Source organism: Henckelia pumila, chromosome 1 (genome assembly GCF_033568475.1).
Source record: "Henckelia pumila isolate YLH828 chromosome 1, ASM3356847v2, whole genome shotgun sequence".
In the NCBI taxonomy this organism is placed as follows: domain Eukaryota; kingdom Viridiplantae; phylum Streptophyta; class Magnoliopsida; order Lamiales; family Gesneriaceae; genus Henckelia; species Henckelia pumila.
In genome coordinates, this window is record NC_133120.1 from 161,236,075 (window position 1) to 161,256,534 (window position 20,460).

Here is a 20,460-nt window from a genome sequence, read left to right on the forward strand (position 1 = left end):
AAAATACAAATTTAACATTTCTTTAAAAGAAAAATTCATGAAGTACTCATTCGGATTGAATTCTTGAAGAGGTAGGGATCGTGTGGTCAAATGAAGCCCATAGTTTTCCCAATTGCTTTTCATGTCTGAAACCACGTAGAATGGAGCCCACGATATTATATCGTAAAATTAAATAAATAAGACTTTGCCAGACTAATTAAATCAGTCCATCTCCTTATTTAATACCAAATTTTCATATAGTCAATTTGTCATCAAGTACATGACTTTTTCCATAAAAATATCTGTCATGATACTTCATAGTTCATATTTGGGACGACCCAACTTTTTCCTCTAGTTAGAATCTGACTTTGATTTCATAAAAATAAATTTGGATAATGTTACGTGTATATAAAATGTCACATAGTTGGTTACACGCTTTATTAAATCAATAAAGTATCTCAAAACTCTTTCAAAAATTATTTTCTTTCAATTTATAATTGTTTGTCACTTTGTCTTGCTCAAAAAAACTTTTAATGAAATAAATTATTTTTTTATTTTATTATAATTCATTGTGCAGCTAGGGTCAATGTCAAAATTAAATCTGATCCGAGTTGACCATAACAATATCGGATTAGGACCAATTGAGGTTTTTGGGTTCGGATCAGATCGCGTTGGATCCGAAATTTTTGACCCGAAAAATTAATCGGGTTGGGTCAGATTTGGGTCAACCCGAATGACCCAAAATATATTTTTTACTTATTTATATAATTAATAAATATTTACTATATTTTTATACATTGTATATTTGCAAAAAAAAAACTTATTGTCTATTGTATAATAGATTTTCAGCATGTAAAATTGTTTTGTAAAATTTTGATTTTTTTAAAAACAATTGTTTATTTTACGTAGTAAGTATATTTTAAATTTTATACTATTAAAATTTCGAATTTAAATTATATATGTAGTTTTTTAATTATTTAAACAATTGCAGTCTGAAAAAAACCATTTAGAAGAGTTTTGGGATAATTTTCAAATTTAATAGAACATGTAACCCTATTTGTAATATTTTATGTACACAGCATTATCCAAAAAAATTATATATCTTTTCATTTTGAGTTTGAGTTTAGATCTTATTCTACTAATTTTCATATCAAAACTCCAAATTACTTTTTTTTTTAAAAAAGTACTATTTTTATTCCCAGATGACATTACAACCTGGATATTTTATAATGTAAAACAACACGACATATTTTATTAGTTCTACTCCCACAATTGGCCAATTGCATTAACTTTCTAATGAAAATCAAACAAATCATTATGGTCCACTTGGATGATTATTTATTCCTCCAACATAATTAGGTTATACTATAAATAACAGAATCTACATAAGTTTGTTTTTATGCAATTAATTTATGTAATTTATTCATATTAAATAATTTTAATGTATTCTAAAATTAGAAATCATAATATGAACATTTCAATAACTCAATGAGAATCCGAAATCAGACAAAACATATTTGAACTCAAACTGATCTCTTCGTCAAGCTCGACTCAAACGTTTAGTTATTTATAATCGAGCTTATTCAAGCTTTCATCGTTTGCGGATCGCGAATAACTCGATATGCTTGTTGGTTGCTCCATGGAGTTAAAGATTTAATTGGAATTTTCCCCTTTTTATTTTTTAGTTGGTTATTTTTTATAATCAAGACTACGTAAGAGAAATTGGCCGAGGCCCAATTATATAAATAATGGGCTTTTTATGTCCCATTAGTAAAAATTGGGTTTATAAATAGAAAAAAAAAAAAAAAAAAAAAAAAAAAAAGGTTTCGTATTAGCCCAAAAAATCTATAACCGTGCAACCAGCAACCAACAACCTTGAGTTTCAACTTTCAATTGTCCATAAAATGATTGGTGTTTTTTTTGGATATATAATCTTTGATTTTCAAGAAATGTTTCGAGTATTTTGAAGTTTGAACCTATTAATTAAAAGTATAAGCGTGCGCAGTCACTTGATTTGCTACGCAGCGAACTGTTGTATTGCGATCTTTTGCACGCAGATCGAAATTTGTTGCTTTTACTTGCACAATCGATTCATAACCCTCAGATCCCTCGAAAAAATTATATCTTTTGCTGTTTGATTCACTCACTATCAAAATTTCTTCCATCCCTCTTCGTTTGTAGTCCACCGGTCTTGGATTCGTAGATACATTTCAGCAAACAATTGCACACCTCGGGAAAGTGTGTGTGCGCGAGATGGCGTTTGAAATAGCATAAAAAATGGGATCCAAGAAAAAATCGAAGTCCCGTAAGAATTCCCGCGACAGGGGCGTGCTGATCTCTGGTTGGTTTTTTTATTTATTGGTTTTTAGTACTTAAATTTGAATTGGAATTTCTTTTGTGAAAGGTGGGTTTTGTGCTGTGAGATGGGGGGAAATTATAAGTGTTGATTCGTTTGTACGTTTTGATGTTCTGGTTGTTATTATTAACCTGAAATTTCTATGGGATATTGTGAAAATGAATGCTTCTGTTTTATTGGATTTGATTTCGAAGGAGAATGATTTTTGTTGCAGAGGCTAACTGTTTATTAATGGCTTAGGTTTTTGCCGGTTTATTGGTTAGCATGGTGTGTTTACGTTGACTGTGTGTACAGCATTGATACTGGTGTTTACTTATTACATGAGCATAGGCTTTGGCCCTTATCAGGAGTCATTATGTTAGGGTTTCAAACCTACAGAATTGGAGTATTTCTTTAAGAAGGTAGTTGATTTTTGTGAATATAGTATTGGGCTGTTGGCATGTTGTTCGATGAAATTTGAGACATCACGAAATCTATTTTCTTGATTAACATGGATTTTAAGCATGAGGCGGCGAAAGAGTTTGTCGATTTTGTGTAAGATTGGTTAAAAAAGCCAACATCGGTTTTACTCAAGCGCATAGTTTTCGAAGATACTAAGCATACGAAGACATACACACCCTAGGGGCACGGGCTGGATGCATTACTCGAGGCTGAAACCTTTTTGGAGTGAGTCATGCTGAATAATGTTAGTATTTAAGTGTTGGATGCATGAGTTCAAAATATACACAGCATCTGATATAAAATTATGAGCCTTGGAATATCGGCAAAACAAGTATTATTTCGTAGGCAAACAACATGGATGATCATAGCATTGGATGCCATTGAAAATATACAACCTTTTCTTTTGAGGCACGCATAAAATGCACCTTGGGCCATTGAGGTGAACCAACATGCGTGCTTTAGCTCTTAGGTGTGCGCCTTATTCACTGGAGGTGCAAAGGCTGTGTCTTGCACGTTGAGCATAGAGGCACGTCTTGCGGATTTTAAGTAACTATGCAAACAATGGTTGTACTAACTCCGCTGGTGATTTTCTTATGGAAATATTACTATAAGATACCGTTTGGTGCAAATGATATGACATTACATAATTATACATGTTTGTTATCCAACGTTTGAGTCAAGTTCTTCGAATGATTTGAGTTATACATTATTTTGTTATTCATATATATATATTGATTTATAATTCATATATCATACATCATTCGTCATCCAATCCCACGAACCAAAAAGTGCCTAAGGGTTCTGTCTTGTGTTTTTCGGAAGTGAAAAAAAATGTTGTTTCTTTCTGCAGGGCTTCAGATAAAACATCAACAGGATTTAGATAATTTGACTCTGACCTCGCAGCCATTCAAGACACTAAAACTTTTCACATTTGCGGTCATACTATATCTCAAACGATCAGTGGCATATCTTCTATCACATGGTGTATGGCTTATGCTATTGAGTATCTTACCTTTGATTTCTGGTGTACTGCTTTTGACTGTCGATGGTCCTCATGAGAAGGTAATGAAATATTTGCTTTGACGGTTTTGAATAATCTAATAGGTTTACTATGGTTGAACGTGGATGATAGTAATTTTCCCATATTTGCTTGTGTTATTGTCTTATTAGTAGATGAAGCATGTTGGGATATGCTTTATGCTTCTTTAATCTAAAATGCAGCATGTCGAGGAAGTTATGAGATATATGCGATTTGGACTATGGTGGGTGGCCCTTGGTGTCGCATCCTCCATTGGACTTGGTAAGCAAAATCAGCATGGTCATTCTAATTTATCGATGCTATTGACTGTGATGATCGACTAATCCTTTAAAAATATTTATCTGAAGAGAAACCTAGAGAATGTCACTGAGGTGTTCACATTTTCTGCATTCAATATTGTGAAACCTTACCTGTCAAATGGTCATTGTTTGCGGATTCATTATCTCTTTGTGTTGAACATGCATCTAAATATATAAATATAAACACCAAAATAACTCTCTCCCTCTCCAAAAAAAAAAACAAACTAACTATTTAACCTTTTGAAATTATGAGTCATTGACAAAGTATATACTTGCTGTATCAGGTAGCATCTTCCCCTGTTATTTTACTGAACTATTTGCTCCTCTGTTTTCATATAGGATCTGGATTGCACACTTTTGTTCTTTATCTGGGACCTCATATTGCCTTCTTCACCATAAAAGCAATGCAGTGTGGCCGAATAGACATCAAAAGTGCTCCATATGATACAATACAACTAAAAAAAAGCCCATCATGGCTTGGCAAGGATTGTGCCGAATTTGGACCCCCGATCTTTCAGTCCTCAGATGGTATTATAAGGGTTCCCCTAAGCAGCATATTACCACAGGTGCAGTTGGAGGCCATGCTCTGGGGCCTTGGGACTGCTCTTGGTGAACTTCCCCCTTATTTCATTTCCCGGGCTGGTAAGTGATACATTGATTGTTTTATCTGTGTCGGACAGTAAACTGCCTTTGTTGATTCGGTTTTAATGGAAATTGTAGCTGTAAGAACAGGAGAGACATGACTCCTAGGATGATATAAACATTAACTATGTTACATGAGACGATTGAAAAAAATGTTGTTTCTGTTTATTTCAAGATTCTCCAATCATGACTTATATTATTCGACTGTCGAACAGTTTAGTTGATGTGACCATATTATTTTGATTATGTCTTGAATCGTGAAAATTTTTGTTACCATTTTATTGGAAGTTAGTTAATGCCTGGTTTTATCATTATAGGAACCTTACATTTATCTTCTTCATGATACAGCAAGCTTATCAGGTAACAGAGTTGACGCAATGAAAGAATTGGATGCTTCTTCAACAGAAGATGGCGGGTTTATATCTGCACAATTGAATCAAATCAAACGCTGGTTCTTATCACATGCTCAATATTTAAACTTTGTCACAATTTTGATTCTTGCTTCGGTCAGTGTCATTCCTCATTCTCTTGCTTCTTGCATGAATTGGATCATTTCTTCACATTTTCCTTGTTATTACAAATAATTTTTAGGTACCAAATCCTTTATTTGATCTTGCCGGCATTATGTGTGGACAATTTGGAATTCCCTTCTGGGAGTTCTTTCTCGCAACGATGATAGGCAAAGCTATCGTTAAAACTCACATCCAGGTCGATAAAACTTACCGAAAGTTTGATGGGTTTTGTCCACATCTTGAACTGGAAATATTCTTAACATTACATGAATATTCTCTCACCTACATCAATTTATCTGCAGACGGTTTTTATAATTTCTGTATGCAATAATCAACTCCTTGACTGGATTGAAAACGAACTACTATGGGTTCTTAGCCTCGTACCTGGTTTCAACTCTATCTTACCCGACCTTACTGCCAAGCTTCACTCCATGAAAGCCAAGTACTTGGCCAACAAACCTCACATCCCTTCAAATATTGAGGTACCTAACATTTCAAGATTCATGTATCTATCGGTATATATCTCCATTCTTACTGTATATAATTAATTAATATATCAGGCTAAAAAGTGGGATTTTTCTCCGGCTTTCATCTGGAATACGGTGGTTTGGTTAATGCTAATGAACTTCTTTCTCAAGATTGTTAACACAACTGCACAGCGATATCTAAAGAAACAGCAAGATGAGGAAATTGCTGCATTAAGGAACAAGTCACCCAAGTATTCTGATGACTCTGATAGTTCATCTAGATGAACTCTATTTCCAAATTCTTTCTTGTTTTCTCTTACAACTTTTTAAGTTAAGAAATACAGGTGTTAGAATTTTGGGAGTCAGCAGCAACCATTGAAGCCCCCTCGAAAAAAAACATGAATTTATAAGGGTTTATATGCAAGGAATTTGCAGAAAGAACTGAAATTGATGGAATTCTGTGTAACCTCAGAGGAGACATTATTTTTTTCACTCAAGTGGAATTTATACCATTGCTTACAGTAGAAAATGAACACTTGGTGATTGGCTTGTCAAGTTTTTTTTTTTTATTTTTTGAAACTACCATCCTCTTTGTGAGTCATTTTGTTCTCAACATTATGCGGCTTTGAACCAGAATCTCGAAACCAAAACCCCGGTTTGGTATGACTCGATCCGGCTCGGTGAAAAAAACCGTGCTGGTTCAAACTCTTCTCTGCTGTCGCTTGCATATTTGGTGATATGTATTGCGTGTTTCATCTGCATTCATTATCAATATGTCTAATGAAATCTTGGAGCAAGGTTGGGTATGTGATATGAGCTGAAATGACTTTTGGAACCCTATATTAAGGATTGCTTGCAAAAAATTGTGTTTAAGTAGAATAATTGAAGTGTTGAAACTTTTTAGATTATAAAAAAATTAAAAAAAAATCAGAAGTTGGCGGTGTTTGGAAACAAAAGTAAAAAGTCAAAATCGAAGTTCGGTAGTAGTGTTTTGGAGAACTTCTAGGAAGCATTACCGTAAGTGTTTGATAAATAAGCTATTATAGTATGTTTGATAAATAAGCTATTATAGTATCAGCTTTTCTTTCACAAAATTTTGAAATTTTGTGAAGGAAAATCGGAAAAGTACTTTTTAAAAGCTCTTTTAAATACTATCATAATTTGAGTTTAAGGAACACACAAGACGGATTTTTTCAAGTCAATATCTTTTTTTAATCTTCTAACTTATAAAGAAGAAGAAAAAGAATTGTATCTGACTGGGTTTGTGGGCCATAATGGTATTTCTAACTGATAATCTCCTTGAAATTATTATAATTTAGGATAAACATAAAATTTGACTTAATCCATTATTCGTCTATTCTTTTCTTTTTTAAATAATTATTCGTCTATTCTGGTAACTAGCACTTGAGCAACACCGTGTGTAAGAAAATAAACATTATTTTCATATGTAAAAAAATATATAAATTCAAAAGATATGTAATCATTTCAAATATCATTTAAAAAATCAACAACCCAAATAGGAGATAAAATTGATTGACAAATTGTATGTAATCATTTCAAATATCATTTAAAAAATCACAAAAACTCATACAATTTGTCAATCAATTTTATCTCCTATTTGAGTTGTTACTTACTCAATTTTTTTTTTTTTTATTATACATATGGGCATGGTTGACCCATTTAAAATATTTCTTTAATAATAGGATTAAAGTAATTTAAAAAAGGTATACGTAACCAGTTCTATTCTACATTTCTACTACATGATTTTGTCTTTTAATTGTTTCCACCAACAAATTATACAAGAATTCTTTATCTTCAATCATTTTGACATTTGTCCATTGGGTCATCCCCCACGCAATAATGGGCTGTGGGCCCATGCCACTAAAAACTTAGCCCAACTATCGGGGGGACCGATGTCGATACAGGTGGGCCAAGTCACCATTTAACTAAAAGTCCTTTTAGGTACAGAATAAAGAACTAATGAAAAAAATTCGCCATTCATATGAAGACTTTGCATTTATCTTTTTACCTGATATTACATATATATATATTAAAATTTATTTTGAGGTTATTTTTTATTTGTAAACAGTCTTCTTGTCTTATTTTAGCAAACAAAATGGTCCCACTATTTTGCCATTTATTTAAATATAAATAGTTTCTTGACAAGCAATTAATGTGACTTAAATCCACCAATATATAGGTATGTGTACATACATGTCATATATTATATATATAGATTTGATAGGGTGAAAAATAACCGTGAACACTTGTTTATGTGTCAATCACCTATTGGATGTACATGATGTCACATCAGCAAGTACTCACAAGATTATTACAGTTATGAGCTTTTGAACAACCACCGTGACCAACTACGTGGACACCGACTGATGTGTCATTTATTTATTTATTGTACAAAATGTCACGTCAACCGATACAAAACTACCACGAGATCGAGTTATCAAAACCGAAACCAACCGTCACCTTCGTTTGGTTTCAAATTTGAACCATTAAACAATTTAAACTGAAACCGGAAGATATGTTAATGCCACATATCAAATCAAATCACATGCTTTTTATAGGCCAAATACGAGTTTTTTTTTTATTTAAATACATTATGTTTAATTTGACTTTATATCTAATTTTAGTGTAATAAATAAATATTTTAAATTTACCTAAATGAAGTTAGGTCAAGTGGGTAATAAATATTAAACATAATCGATGGAAAAATTTTATTTTTTATTTTTAAACAAAGGAGTCTATGTCAAACTGTATAGACTCCTAAATCAAGATTTCAAAATTTGTGGGGTCTAGTGGGTGAGCTAACCATGAAACTGAATACACCCAAATCCAGAAATAAAGGCAACCCTAGATATTACTTTTATATCATATAAACTTAAAAATATCTTTGAATTATATATATTATATTATATAGTATAAAGACAATTAATATTAATAAATATTTGAAAAGGATAAAAGTCGAGTGACACAGACAGTGCCACGTGTTAGTGCTCAGCTTCCAAAGAATCCGCTTTTGTCAACTCCATTATCTTCAACCACAAAAATCTCTGCTATTTTATACAAGTCACGTCCCAAATATATATATTTATATTTATAGATTTTAAAAAACCATTATAAAAAACAAATTTTACAAAAAAATTTCTTGTTCAAATTTTATTTAATATAATATTTAGTAATACTAAGATGCAAAAACATTATATTATTTGATTGTTACATCTTTTATTTAATCTATTGATTATTGTGTCCCTAGTGTTGCTTGGATGGACCCAAGAGACAATCCCATGATGTGGCCTACCCCAATTGTCCACACAAATCATCCCAAAGGGGTTTTGTATATTTCACCCAAAATAAATGCTCCACCAAAAACTTCGATTAAACCAACCTAACATATTGATTCAATGTTTTTTAAATGTCACTATATTGGTACATTCAATTTACCATTCTACTAAACGTCATAATCTTGACTTTATATCATGTGATGCCAAATCACAATAGGCTTCAATATATGCATGTATTTCTTAAACATCCTACTTCATGGGATATTTGTGTATCAAATTTATATTCATCGTCCCAAAATTCACTCTCCAATACCAAGTAGACAAGTACTGGTTTTTGGGAGAAAAAATGTTCAAGAAAATAGTTGAATCCATAAAGCAGAGACATAAAAACAAGAATTTCCCTTCAACTGTCCTTCCAATTAAGTTTCTTCCCCTTTTACATGAGGCATATTTTCACATGTGAAATTAGCAAAGAATACAATCAAAAAACAGCATCAATGCCCGAGGATTTGGACATTTGGGGGCCATGTGTAGGATCCAAACAAACATAAGAAAGGGAGAAAATAAAGCAGCAGCAGCAGCATCATCATTACTAAAAACCAAAGAGTAGGCCATAGCTCAAATGCACAAAATGAGAAAAAAGGTGGCTGGGCTACACTAACATGTTCCAGACAAGCATTTACAAAATGTCCAAGAGCTGCTCTTTTTTTATTGTTTTTTTTTTCATGGAGAGGAGAAGGTGTTTCAAGAATATGATCAAAACCACCTCCACTACTTACCCAAAAAAAACAGAAGGGGGTGTCTTTTTTCAAACTCTGCCTGTTCGATTGTCTTTCTAGGTTCTTCTAACTTCCTCTTGTCAAACATACAAAAACATGGGTCGAAATTCTATATCTTCGAAGGTCGCGGCTTTTCATGAGTCAAGGAATGAGATGAACTTAGTTGGAGTGCGGTTTATAGACAGCAAGCTACAGTGTCTGTATCTCAAGCCAACTTCTGGCAGTACCATTTTCGATTCAATGTAGTTGTCAGTCCAAAATCAACTGCAGCTCGCACCGTCATGGAGTTCATCATGGAGGTTACTTCTTGCTAAGATGTTATCATTTCTTCTCAGGCTGCCATTGTTGCAAATTGTCATTTCCTGGTCAAGAAATCGACCTATATAATGGAGGTTCCCAATATAATGTGCACATATAATGAAATGGGTAGAATAAGTACTTACCAGCAGATTGTTTGTGCTCAGAAGGTTTTGTCTGAACAGCAGCCGGAACAGGATGCGCGTAAGAGAATCCAACAGGTAAGAGAGTTCCAGCTGACTGTGCGGCTAATTGGGCGGCGTGGATGACGCCTTGGGAAGGTAATCCACCACCTTTAACATTACATGTAGCGGCAGCAATTGCTTTAGCTGGGTCATTGGTGGCCGTACTCGACGTCGTGACAGAAGAGGTTAATGACAGCACCCCAGTTGAAGTTGGGGGCGCATTTTGTAGCTGCTGTGTGGGCTGATTCTGCTGGTCTGGCCGTCTTCTCTGCATATAGTAACCACTTGGGACAGAAGGGGTGGAAGTTGTACTGGTTGGATTTGTTGTTTGGACTTGAGAAAATGGATTTGAGAAGAACAGCTGCGCCTGCTGCATAGTCTTTGGAAGCTGTTGCTGATGAGGTGGCTGTTGGATCTGCGGCTTTGCTCCACTGCTAGGAGAGGAAGCTATTTGAGGGTTACCTAAGATCGACGGAGACTTCTGACTTGGTATAGACGCTTGGTTTTTGATCGGCTGCGCTGACAAGGAAGAAGCTTGACTCATTTTGCTGCCACTGGGAGCAGTCGTAGTTGTTCTTGGACTTCCACTTGATCCTTTTGAGATGGAAGAGGTTGTAGGAGAACTGACCATCATAGGGGGCGATGGAGCCTGGTGGCTATTTAATGGTGCTTGCACTTGTGCACTTGTCTGCGTTTTCTGATTTCCTCCAAAGGATATTTGCGTGTGCATAGGTGGTTGAGCCCGTGGATGCTGCTGAGGATGGCTTTTGAGTGTCGATACAGTCGATGAGGCGAGAGGAGATGGCGCTTGAGAGGTGGTTGTTCTTGTAGGATTTTTCCACTGAGGGGATTGAGTTGGGCTGCTACTATTGCTCTGAACAATGTTTTGTGGGAAACCGGAGAGTGGGTTTGGAAACTTGGCAGATATCGAAGAAGATGAATTCAAGTGATCGGAGTACACATTTCCATTGCTAGTTGTCGGAGCCTTCCGAGTTGTTGCCAATAGGTGCTGTTGCTGCTGCTGCTGTTGTTGCTGCTGCTGCTGCTGCTGTTGTTGCTGCTGCTGGTGGTGGTGGTGTTGCTGCTGCTGCTGCTGCTGCTGCTGGTGGTGCTGTTGTTGCTGCTGCTGCTTAATTTGCAGCATCTGCTGCTGCTGAAGCTGAGCTTGAATGTGAGCATTCTGGACATTACCAACTCCTGCATTATTGGCTGTCCCAGGTCGAGAGCTTCGAGCCAAGCCACTCGAAACGTTCAGGGATCGAGCAGAGCTATCGATTCCACTGTTTGCAGGAACAGAAGAAACAGGTGCATCGGCCATGTCCGGTCTTGTAAATGCAATGGATTGTGCAATGCCAACCTTCCCGGATGAACTTTTTCTTTCAGCGTCAGTGGAGACAGAATCTCCACCCCCTGATTTAATATCCTCTGAAATTCTATAATTCTTCTTTTGTCCAGCCTGAGCAGCAGCGACAGCAGCCACCATTTGTATGTTCTGTCTAGTAGCTTCCGAGAAGTTCTGAAATACGGCATGATTTTGAGTCATGGATGCAATATCAATGCCAGGGCTGGTATTCGAGCCATTGATGGTACCGAAGGACATGGCAAAGCTATGGGGAGGTAAAGAGTCCACTCCACCTTTCGATTTCTGCTGTTGTGTTTGTTGTGGCTGCTTCTTTTCACTATTGCTAGCAGCTCCCACCGGCACAACGGTGGCAGCAGACGGTGGAGTCATCAAGGCAAAATTCTGTGGGTGAATCGGCATTGCGAAATTTTGGCCATATATGTTCACAGAGGCCCAAGATCCTCGGTTATCAGCAGTTGATGGACTCTCTTCACCGCCTATTTCATTATCAACAAGCCGTGGCCTTGTTGAAGAAATATGCTGATTATGGGCCAGCTGTATCTGCTGTGATGACTGAGGTTTCTGAGCTGGAAAGTTCGTGCTTCCAGCCATGCCACTAGCACCACCGCTTGGGGTCCGAATTTGCTGCCCCTGCAAATGCTTCTGGGACGAAGAGGAGCCACTCGATGCACTTGCATTTTGGTGAGCTTGCTGCAGTTGCGGTGACTGAGATGCGGTCTGTTGTTGGTGCTGAAGTTGAGAGGGATGAATCATCTGTGACGAATAGAACGGGCCGTTGAACATAGGCATCGCCTGTGCCGGGGACCCCCTGTAGTTTGGTGCAGCACCAACGGCAGGAATCGGAAAAGGGTAAGCATTATTTTGTAAGATTGCCAAGTACTGTGTTTCATTGGGAGCCATATTTGGGTAGTTGAAGCTCATTGGAGTTGATGCACCTCCAGCTGTGGCAGACGCACTTGCAGTGGTGGAGCGGGAGGCATTGGATGAAGCCTGGCTTGCAGCTGTATGAGATTTCGGTGCAGCTGGCCTCGCAGTGGCGGCGGCTGCCGCAACAGCTGCTGCTGCTGCCTGTTGTTGATTCAAAGGGAAGATAAAAGCTGGTCCCTATAAAAAAAAAAGTCCCAGATCACGTCAAAATTTACTTCAACAAAAAATTGAGTAGGATGCAAAATAAAAAGGCCAAAAAGTAAAAAGAAAAAAGAAAAAGACATACCACTAAATTACTAGGTGCTGCCACAGGGGGCAAAGCTTGCTGGAGCATAATTTGCTGCTTTCTGTGAGCAGAATCTGAAGAATTAGCAGATTGGGAATTTTTTTCCTTACCACCAGGACTGGAAATGCTAGCCAGATTCTGCCCTTTCTCCGGAATATTATTACTCGTGCCGCCTCTAACAGCATTATTTCCAAGCAAATCGGTGACCGTCACAGCATTCATATTTCCGGGTTTCGGCCCAAACAACGATGCAGAGCCTGCAGCTGCTTGCCAGAAGGGATTCATCTTCATGAACTGTTGGAAATAGTTTATATTCCTAGCAATGTAGCAATGTGTAGCACACCGTTTAGGACGAGGTTGAGAGAAGGGCGGCTGCAAAATTCACATTGGCAAAATCACGAAAAAATATTCCAACAAAAGAAAGAGGAAAAAAGTTAGTAAAATCATACCTGGATAGGTGGTGGTGTTACAGTGCTTCCGTCCATGGAGACAACTCCTTGCAAAGGAGCCATGTATCTGCCACCAAAAATACAGACACTTCACCGAGTTATTTCAAGAAAAGCCGGAGATTTTAAAACAGATTTACTACTACAAATTCATTAAATGAGCCTCAGAAACAAAACAAACAAAACAACTATACCCCATCGGTGGCGGGGGAATCCCACCAGGCCAGGCAGCCATGGACAAAGGCAAAGGCAATGAGCTCGCCGATTGACCTGAGTACCAGACCAAAATCATTCAACTCAAAACCGGAAATATACAGAAAGCTTCCGGGGGTTGTCGAAAAATGGATTTAAAAAAAATCAACTTTACCAGGTTTCCCAGTGGCTGGCTCCTCTTTGGCCACTTTTAGTGGCATTTGTGGCTGCTTCAAAACCTGGTGCTGTAACTTGTTTCCCCCATCTCTTTCAGACTTTTCCAAATCAAGGTGTGGATCAAGATTCCTAACCTTGTTCTCAAATGGCTTCGGCAATACATCTTCTGCTATTTTTTCACCTTTGATTTCTTCACCTGTCGCATTTGTCAACTTAACTTTCCCACTTTTTCCTTTCTCTTCTTCTTTATCTTTCAACATCATAGAATTCAACTCCTACACGAATAACAGTAAAAAAAAACCATCAAAATAAATGTAGATCCACACGGTAAAAAAATATATATCAACTTTTCAAGAATCTGAAGCTCGGTATCTAGTACAATACCGCATCAACAATGGATAGATCCGGCTTCTGATTTGAGCCTGCCAAATCAACCTTGGTTTCTTTATCAGGTGATGATCTTACCAGAGGCGGCGGAGCCTGAAAATGGGATCAAATTTTTTCAAATCAAGAAGAAAGTCATTTGTCGAACCAAAAACCAAATATTTGTACTCACCATCAGATCTATGACAAACTTCTCTTCCCTCTGATTTTCAGCCTCGGCAGGCATTAAAGAACTGAAATTTTTCAGAGAAAGAAACAACACCAAATACCAACGTTAGGCCTATTTCAAGAAAATGGACACCAAAATCAAGAAAGAAAAAAAAAACTTGCACCACCAAACATCAAATCTTGAAATTCTCACGCTTTAATAGTTGTAACAGCGGCTGAAGCTGTCGCTGTCAAAGTCGAATCCTCGCGGCCGCTGTCATCTGTTCTCATCTCTTTCCCCTTTACTATCGAGCCCATCTCTTCTTGCGGAACCAGATCTGCGTCGTTCTTCGATTCTTCAGCAGTAGATTTGAAGTCCGAATCGATTTTAATAGATTCAGGAGCTTTCAACTCTGGAAGAAGCACCTGCTGACCTTGAGAATTGACCAAATCGACACCCATTTCAAAGCCGTTCTCTCCGGTTGATCCCGGGATTTTGTCCAATTTAGGCGATGAAATTTCACTCCTTGGTGCTTGGTCCATCTCTGGTTTCGCAAAAACAGGGCTACTCCGAGCGCCATAGCTGGGATTTTCCAATACTTGCCTTGGCCTCTTTCTCTTCGGAGCTACAAAAAAGTTGAAACAAGAGTGAGAAAACCTGATTTTCAACCGAGAACTCCAAGTGGACTCTCCTCAAGAACACTTGGTACATACCAACAGCTGATATGGGGCTCGAATTAGAGGCTAAATTCAGATTATTTGCCGACGCAGAATTCGAGATCGGAGACGAAACATGAGATTTCGTGTCGCTGCTGGATCTATGGACTTCTCTTGAATCCTCTTTCTTCAAAGAAGGGCTTTGAGAATGAGTCTTCAACCCATATAATACCTCAGCAATTTCAATTTCTAGCTCCTCGGGATTCGAAGAACTCGTCTTTGATGACACCTTAGGAGGTTTCAGCTTCGGCCCGCTGTTGAGTTTCTGAAGAAAGGGAAAGCAAGAGCATCGTAAAAATCAAGAAAATCTATAAATCTGAAATTTTCCAGAATACTGAAGATTCTTGAACACTAACAAGCTTTTTTCTAACGGAAGCATTGGAAGAAGAAGGCGACACTGGAGCAGCCGGAGATGGAGCAAGGCCTTGTCTCACCGGAGAACTTGACGCTTGCAGATGAATTTGCTCTCCTCCGACAATCCCACCGGCGCTAATATTATTGCTACCTGAAATCCGATCATGGGACCTCTTTGCGCATGCTTAAGAAACAAATCAAGATAAAACCCATTAAAGAAACAAATTAACAAAAAATAATTTGAAAAAAAAAAAGGATTTTACTGCTTTGGACTTTTACCAGAACGAGCTTTTCTTGGAACAGAGACACCAATCATTTCATCACCAGGTTTCCAGACAGGACCAGCCTTGAAAATCTTGGAAGAAGAAGATGACGTACTGGGGGGGAAGGTTTTTCTTGTCTGAAGATGGTGATTAGCGGTGATGATATTCGTCGCACTGTTATCGTGCTGGTGTAGACTGAGACCACCGGTGTGGCCGTGGTGATGGCCGTGGTGGTGGTGGTGGTGGTTGGACATCGGTCCAACCGTTGGCGGTAACAACCTAACCCCGCCGCCGCCGCCGGTGTTCTCTTCATCTTCTTCATCCTCTTCGTCGTTAACACTCTCTTCCGAAGTTTCATCTCCTCCAACATCATCTCTATCGTTCATCAATCTCTCAGCTCTTCTCCTTTTACTCCTACTATCCCTTTCTCTCAAATCTCTTCCTCTTTCCCTTTCTCTATCTCTCTCCCTCTCTCGATCTCGATCATTCCTCACTCTGTCCCTTAATCGTATAGATTCCTGCAACTCCACTCCCAAATCTTCATCTGCAAAACCAAGAAAAGAAAAAAAAATAAGAAGCAACCCACGAACACAACCGCCCAAAAAAAAAAAAACCAATCTTTCCCAAAGAAACAATTACAATCAGATCTGTTTAAAGCTGAATCCGTGCAGACCTGGCGAGCCTCTGAGACTGCTTGTTCTATGTCTTCTTCTCTTGAAACCATTAGAGCCCACAATACTAGCCCTTCTGGCTTCTCTATTTCTATCCATTACAACCCCCACTCTCTCCACTCCAAAAAATCAAACTTTGAGCTCGACCCAGATGACTAAATCCCAATCTGAAACCTCATCTCATCCCGGGTCAAGAACAAAAGAACCCCCCTCGCAAATTCTCGATTCACAACAAGCTCGGCGATGAAACCAGCAATCTTATCCCAAAAGATCTCTTTTTTTAAACGGGCTTCCTCCACTCCCACAACCCCAAAATCGTCCCTTTTCCTTTTTTTTCCCCCACAACCCACTGTTCCCTCAACTCTCTCAAGAAATGAGCCCTTTCTTTCTTGCTATCTATCTCTTCATCTATTCTTTTGGGGCTATCTTTCACATCTATTATACAAATACAGCCCTCGTGGAAACCTCAGATGCACTTACTTCGTCACCCGAGTCAATCTCCACCCTCCGATTCAATCCCATCCAACGCCCCAAAATCCCCGTTCGCCAGCGTGGCTGCATCCTCAGCCGTCCAGTTATTATTAATTATTTAATTAAAAAAATTACACCACCCACCTAAGTGCATAATTTACCGGAACGTGTCGGTTTCTTGCTTCCCCCATAAGATTCCATGTTTTCTATTCTAAATTAAAAATATATATATATATATAACGTGGGGCCCAAATTCCGCAATAATGTAAATTTATTTTCCCAAATTTATGTAAAAAAAATTATAGTCTTTGAATGTTTATTTGGGTTATTTAATGTGACTGTATCTTTTCCAATACAATTAATCAAACTATAACTTATTCACTGAATACACACACAACTACAGCGATTGTAAAAAAAAATATATTTAATTATTTCCTTTCCAAATCAAAATGTAGATTTTTCGTATAATTTATATTTATTAATTCGAGATGTGGAAATATCCTTGGATCGGGTCAAATTCACTATTTTTTATTAATTTAATTTCTTTATATATTATTTACACCATTAAAAAAAAGTACTATTTAAATACAAATATATTGATATAAAAATAGAATAATTGGAAGTGCAATAATTACGGTCTTATTGATTAGTGGTGGGGTCGAGGTGTATTTAGTAAGGAGCTAGTAGTTACTTTTTCCCAGAATTGACAAGTGGGACCCGCTTTCCACGGCTGGGATTATTCTGGCAGCGGATAGGTGACATATTGACCGTCGGATCGTGTTTGACGTGGCGCACGAGAATTTTAAAGTCCGAGCTGGCGTAACGGAGAGAGACGGACCGTCGGATCGCGATCCGATCGGACGGTGGACGTTTAGGCGAAAGAATAAACTTGGAGTCACGGTCACAGTCACGGAACTTCCGAGAAATTGGTGGGACCCACGAGATTTTATTATTTAAACGTAGATAAATAAATATAATATAAAAATGTATATATAAAATTATAATCCACCTGCTTTTTTTATTCTATAGTGTAGTTTCGTCGATCTCAAGTATTATTTGATTTATTTATTTATTCGTTCATTTCAAATTATTTTACAATTTAACATATTTTTTTATTTTAATTTAAATAAATTTTAATTTTTTTTTGATATTTTATTATAGAAAAAAATTATTAGATAATAATGGGTTTAAATAGTAATTGTTGAATAAGTAAAATAATTGAGTCACGTACTTGTGCCCGAGGCAATAAAATATTTAAAAAAGGACAAAGATATTATAATATAATAATTGCTGGTTTCGAGAAAATAAAATAATATATCATTATTATTATTATTATTATTATTAATTTTTCCCCGTCCCTCTCTTTTTGGCCTAATTGTCACGTTGTGGTGGTGAGGTGTACTGGACCCCACACAGAGTTACGTATCTTATTTGTTCCACCGCTTGCATTTGGTCAAAAAATGGCACTTTCGTTTTCAAAGCTATCTCCAAATGTGTATTTATTACAGTTAAAAGTTTAGAAAAGCGAATAATTTTTTTTTCACTCATTCTTTGTTTTGAATGGTAAATAATCTTATAAAAAGATATTTAGATGGTAAAAGGTATCCTTTTCATGTTTTATTATCCTTTATTTTAATTCATTTTTGGTGCTAAATATTTTATTCAAGTTGTCCGTTTTGGGAATAGATTGGGACCTAAACCCTATTCTGCAACTTAGCTGAACAAATTGTCTGTTCTCCTTTTCCATAAAATATATAATTCTAATACCAATGAATGAAAGATAAAGATTATTGCTTTTATAACATGTTCCAGCGATTATTTGAAGATAATATGATAATAAGATTTTAAATTTGAAACGAAATCTCGTATTCGATATGTAATTTTGATAATCTTTTCCTTCAACTTTAAAAAAAAAATTCATCAATTTTAAAAGTATACAAAACACCACCATAATTCTTTATTTTTTTACGATTTACCATATCATTGAATAAAAATATATTTTTGCTGATTTTGGACGTTGAAATTAAGAAGCTCTTTAACCCGGTTTGGACAAGTCCAGTACTATACCACTTCACTAATTTGCAACCTCTAGTTAAAATTTCCTTCATAGAATAATGAGAACTTCCCTTGGTGGTGTAAACGTGCAGCGACTCGATTACCATTTATATCATTAAAACGTTAAACATATTAAAAAAATCGTTGCTAGCAATTGATCAAGTTATTAGACAGCCTGAAACCGAAGGATTTAAGTTCGGAAGCACCTAATGTGATCCGATGCATCGAACAAGAACTTAACGTCGGACAAAAGTTAGGCCTTGCAGATTAACGAGGTTTCAAAAATGCATTGAACATCAGAGATCGGATCCACCGATCATGAGTTCAGATTGTCTGAACACAACTACCACTTAGGTGTCAAGACGTTGTTGACACGCCACTACATGCAGGAGTGCGGATCCTCCAAATTGAGATCGGATCGTCTGATCTACATCTATAGATAGGTCGCTAATTTCTCATAATCAATGTGTGTTTTAGGTGTTTTCTTAGTACAATTTATATTTTGAGTGTTTTTAGTCATACTATCGAGAGTCGGGCGATAACGAGGTAATACGTTGTAGCAGGAGCTATGTTGGAGATGTCTCCTTCAACAGTAAATAGCTTACGACGGATGCAAGAATAAGTCTGATCTCCGAGTGGCTATTGGGAGTATACATTAGCTTTCATAAAGCTTTTAAACCAGTTATGGTAACATGTTATTAATTTGACTGTAGGCATGGACAATACACCTTGTTGTATCTGACCTATCTAGTAAAGGTAAATAGTACTGACTGAGATATCCAGCGAGTATGCATGCTTATATTTTACATTTATGTGTCATGATTCATGTTTTACTGTTTTAGACATATGCTCTAATATGAATCTTCGTGAACATAAAAAGCAAACATGAACTTGATGTAGTCGTGCCCCCATTCAATGAACAAAATATCGTGTAATTTTTTACCGATTTTTGAAACAAGTATTTTTGTGATATTCATCCCTAAACTTTGAAGTTTAGTAAAAAAAAATCACGAATAAAACAATTGAATTCAAGAGAACCTTCAAAGAACTAGTCTTCGACAATCCCACGTTAAAATCAATCGACAAATGACACAAAGTAATAAACTTTGATAAGTTGATCTTGAAAAAAAAAACTTCAATAAATTCTGAAGATAATTTTTTATAGATGAATAATCATAAAATTCAATAATCCAATGTAAATATGCATGTTTACAAACTTGTAAAACTTAAAAGATAACAACCAAAGTTTCCTAGTAAAATATGTCTCTAACTTAGGTAAATAATAATAATAATAATAATAATAATAATAATAATAATAAAAATACTAATTCACTCGCATACATGCACGAACCCTGTGTGGGGGTCTGGACACGGGTCCAGACATCAACAGCGATACTATCAAAAAAATAAAAATAAATGTACGGATGTGGCACGGGGTTCGTGGATGGGTCCGTGTGCATTCGGAAAATTTAATAAAATGCACAGATATGGTCCAGTGTTCGTGCCAAGTCCGGATATACCTTCTCTTGGTCATTAACGCTTGAATCAAGTTGAAATGCTCTCCCTCTACCTTAACATGCTCCTCAAACCCTTCGAGTCTTACAATCATGGTTGTAGGTACTTCTTGATAGTTCATCATGAGTCCTTGAAGTGTTTCTTTAAAATTCTTGCTTCGTCTCCTTGTTATCGGTCATTCCGGCAACTCTAGAGGATCC

General features: G+C 36.7%; 2 protein-coding genes across 4 annotated transcripts; one reads left to right on the forward strand and one right to left on the reverse strand.

Annotated features, from left to right (window-relative positions):
- The first annotated feature begins 1,867 nt into the window (after positions 1–1,867).
- LOC140891062 (vacuole membrane protein KMS1-like) lies at positions 1,868–6,268 on the forward strand. Its single transcript, XM_073299316.1, has 8 exons — positions 1,868–2,320; positions 3,627–3,838; positions 3,998–4,076; positions 4,454–4,756; positions 5,105–5,262; positions 5,348–5,464; positions 5,571–5,750; positions 5,829–6,268. The coding sequence occupies exons 1-8, from the start codon at positions 2,257–2,259 to the stop codon at positions 6,018–6,020; spliced, it is 1,305 nt and encodes a 434-aa protein (XP_073155417.1). The 5' UTR covers positions 1,868–2,256; the 3' UTR covers positions 6,021–6,268.
- Positions 6,269–9,590: 3,322 nt separating this feature from the next.
- LOC140876199 (protein TIME FOR COFFEE) lies at positions 9,591–16,602 on the reverse strand. 3 transcript variants are annotated; one of them, XM_073280107.1, is made up of 13 exons: positions 16,222–16,602; positions 15,565–16,092; positions 15,288–15,469; positions 14,929–15,196; positions 14,429–14,840; positions 14,240–14,300; positions 14,068–14,163; positions 13,682–13,958; positions 13,509–13,584; positions 13,318–13,384; positions 12,869–13,240; positions 10,254–12,759; positions 9,591–10,146 (listed from the first exon to the last, which is right to left on the reverse strand). In XM_073280107.1, exons 1-13 carry the CDS (start codon positions 16,316–16,318, stop codon positions 10,142–10,144), a joined length of 4,947 nt encoding a protein of 1,648 aa, XP_073136208.1. In that variant the 5' UTR covers positions 16,319–16,602; the 3' UTR covers positions 9,591–10,141. The 3 variants fall into 3 exon arrangements, with proteins under 3 accessions (XP_073136208.1, XP_073136206.1, XP_073136207.1); XM_073280105.1 differs by having other exon boundaries at positions 9,591–10,172; XM_073280106.1 differs by having other exon boundaries at positions 9,591–10,172; positions 16,188–16,602.
- Between the last annotated feature and the right edge of the window lie 3,858 nt (positions 16,603–20,460).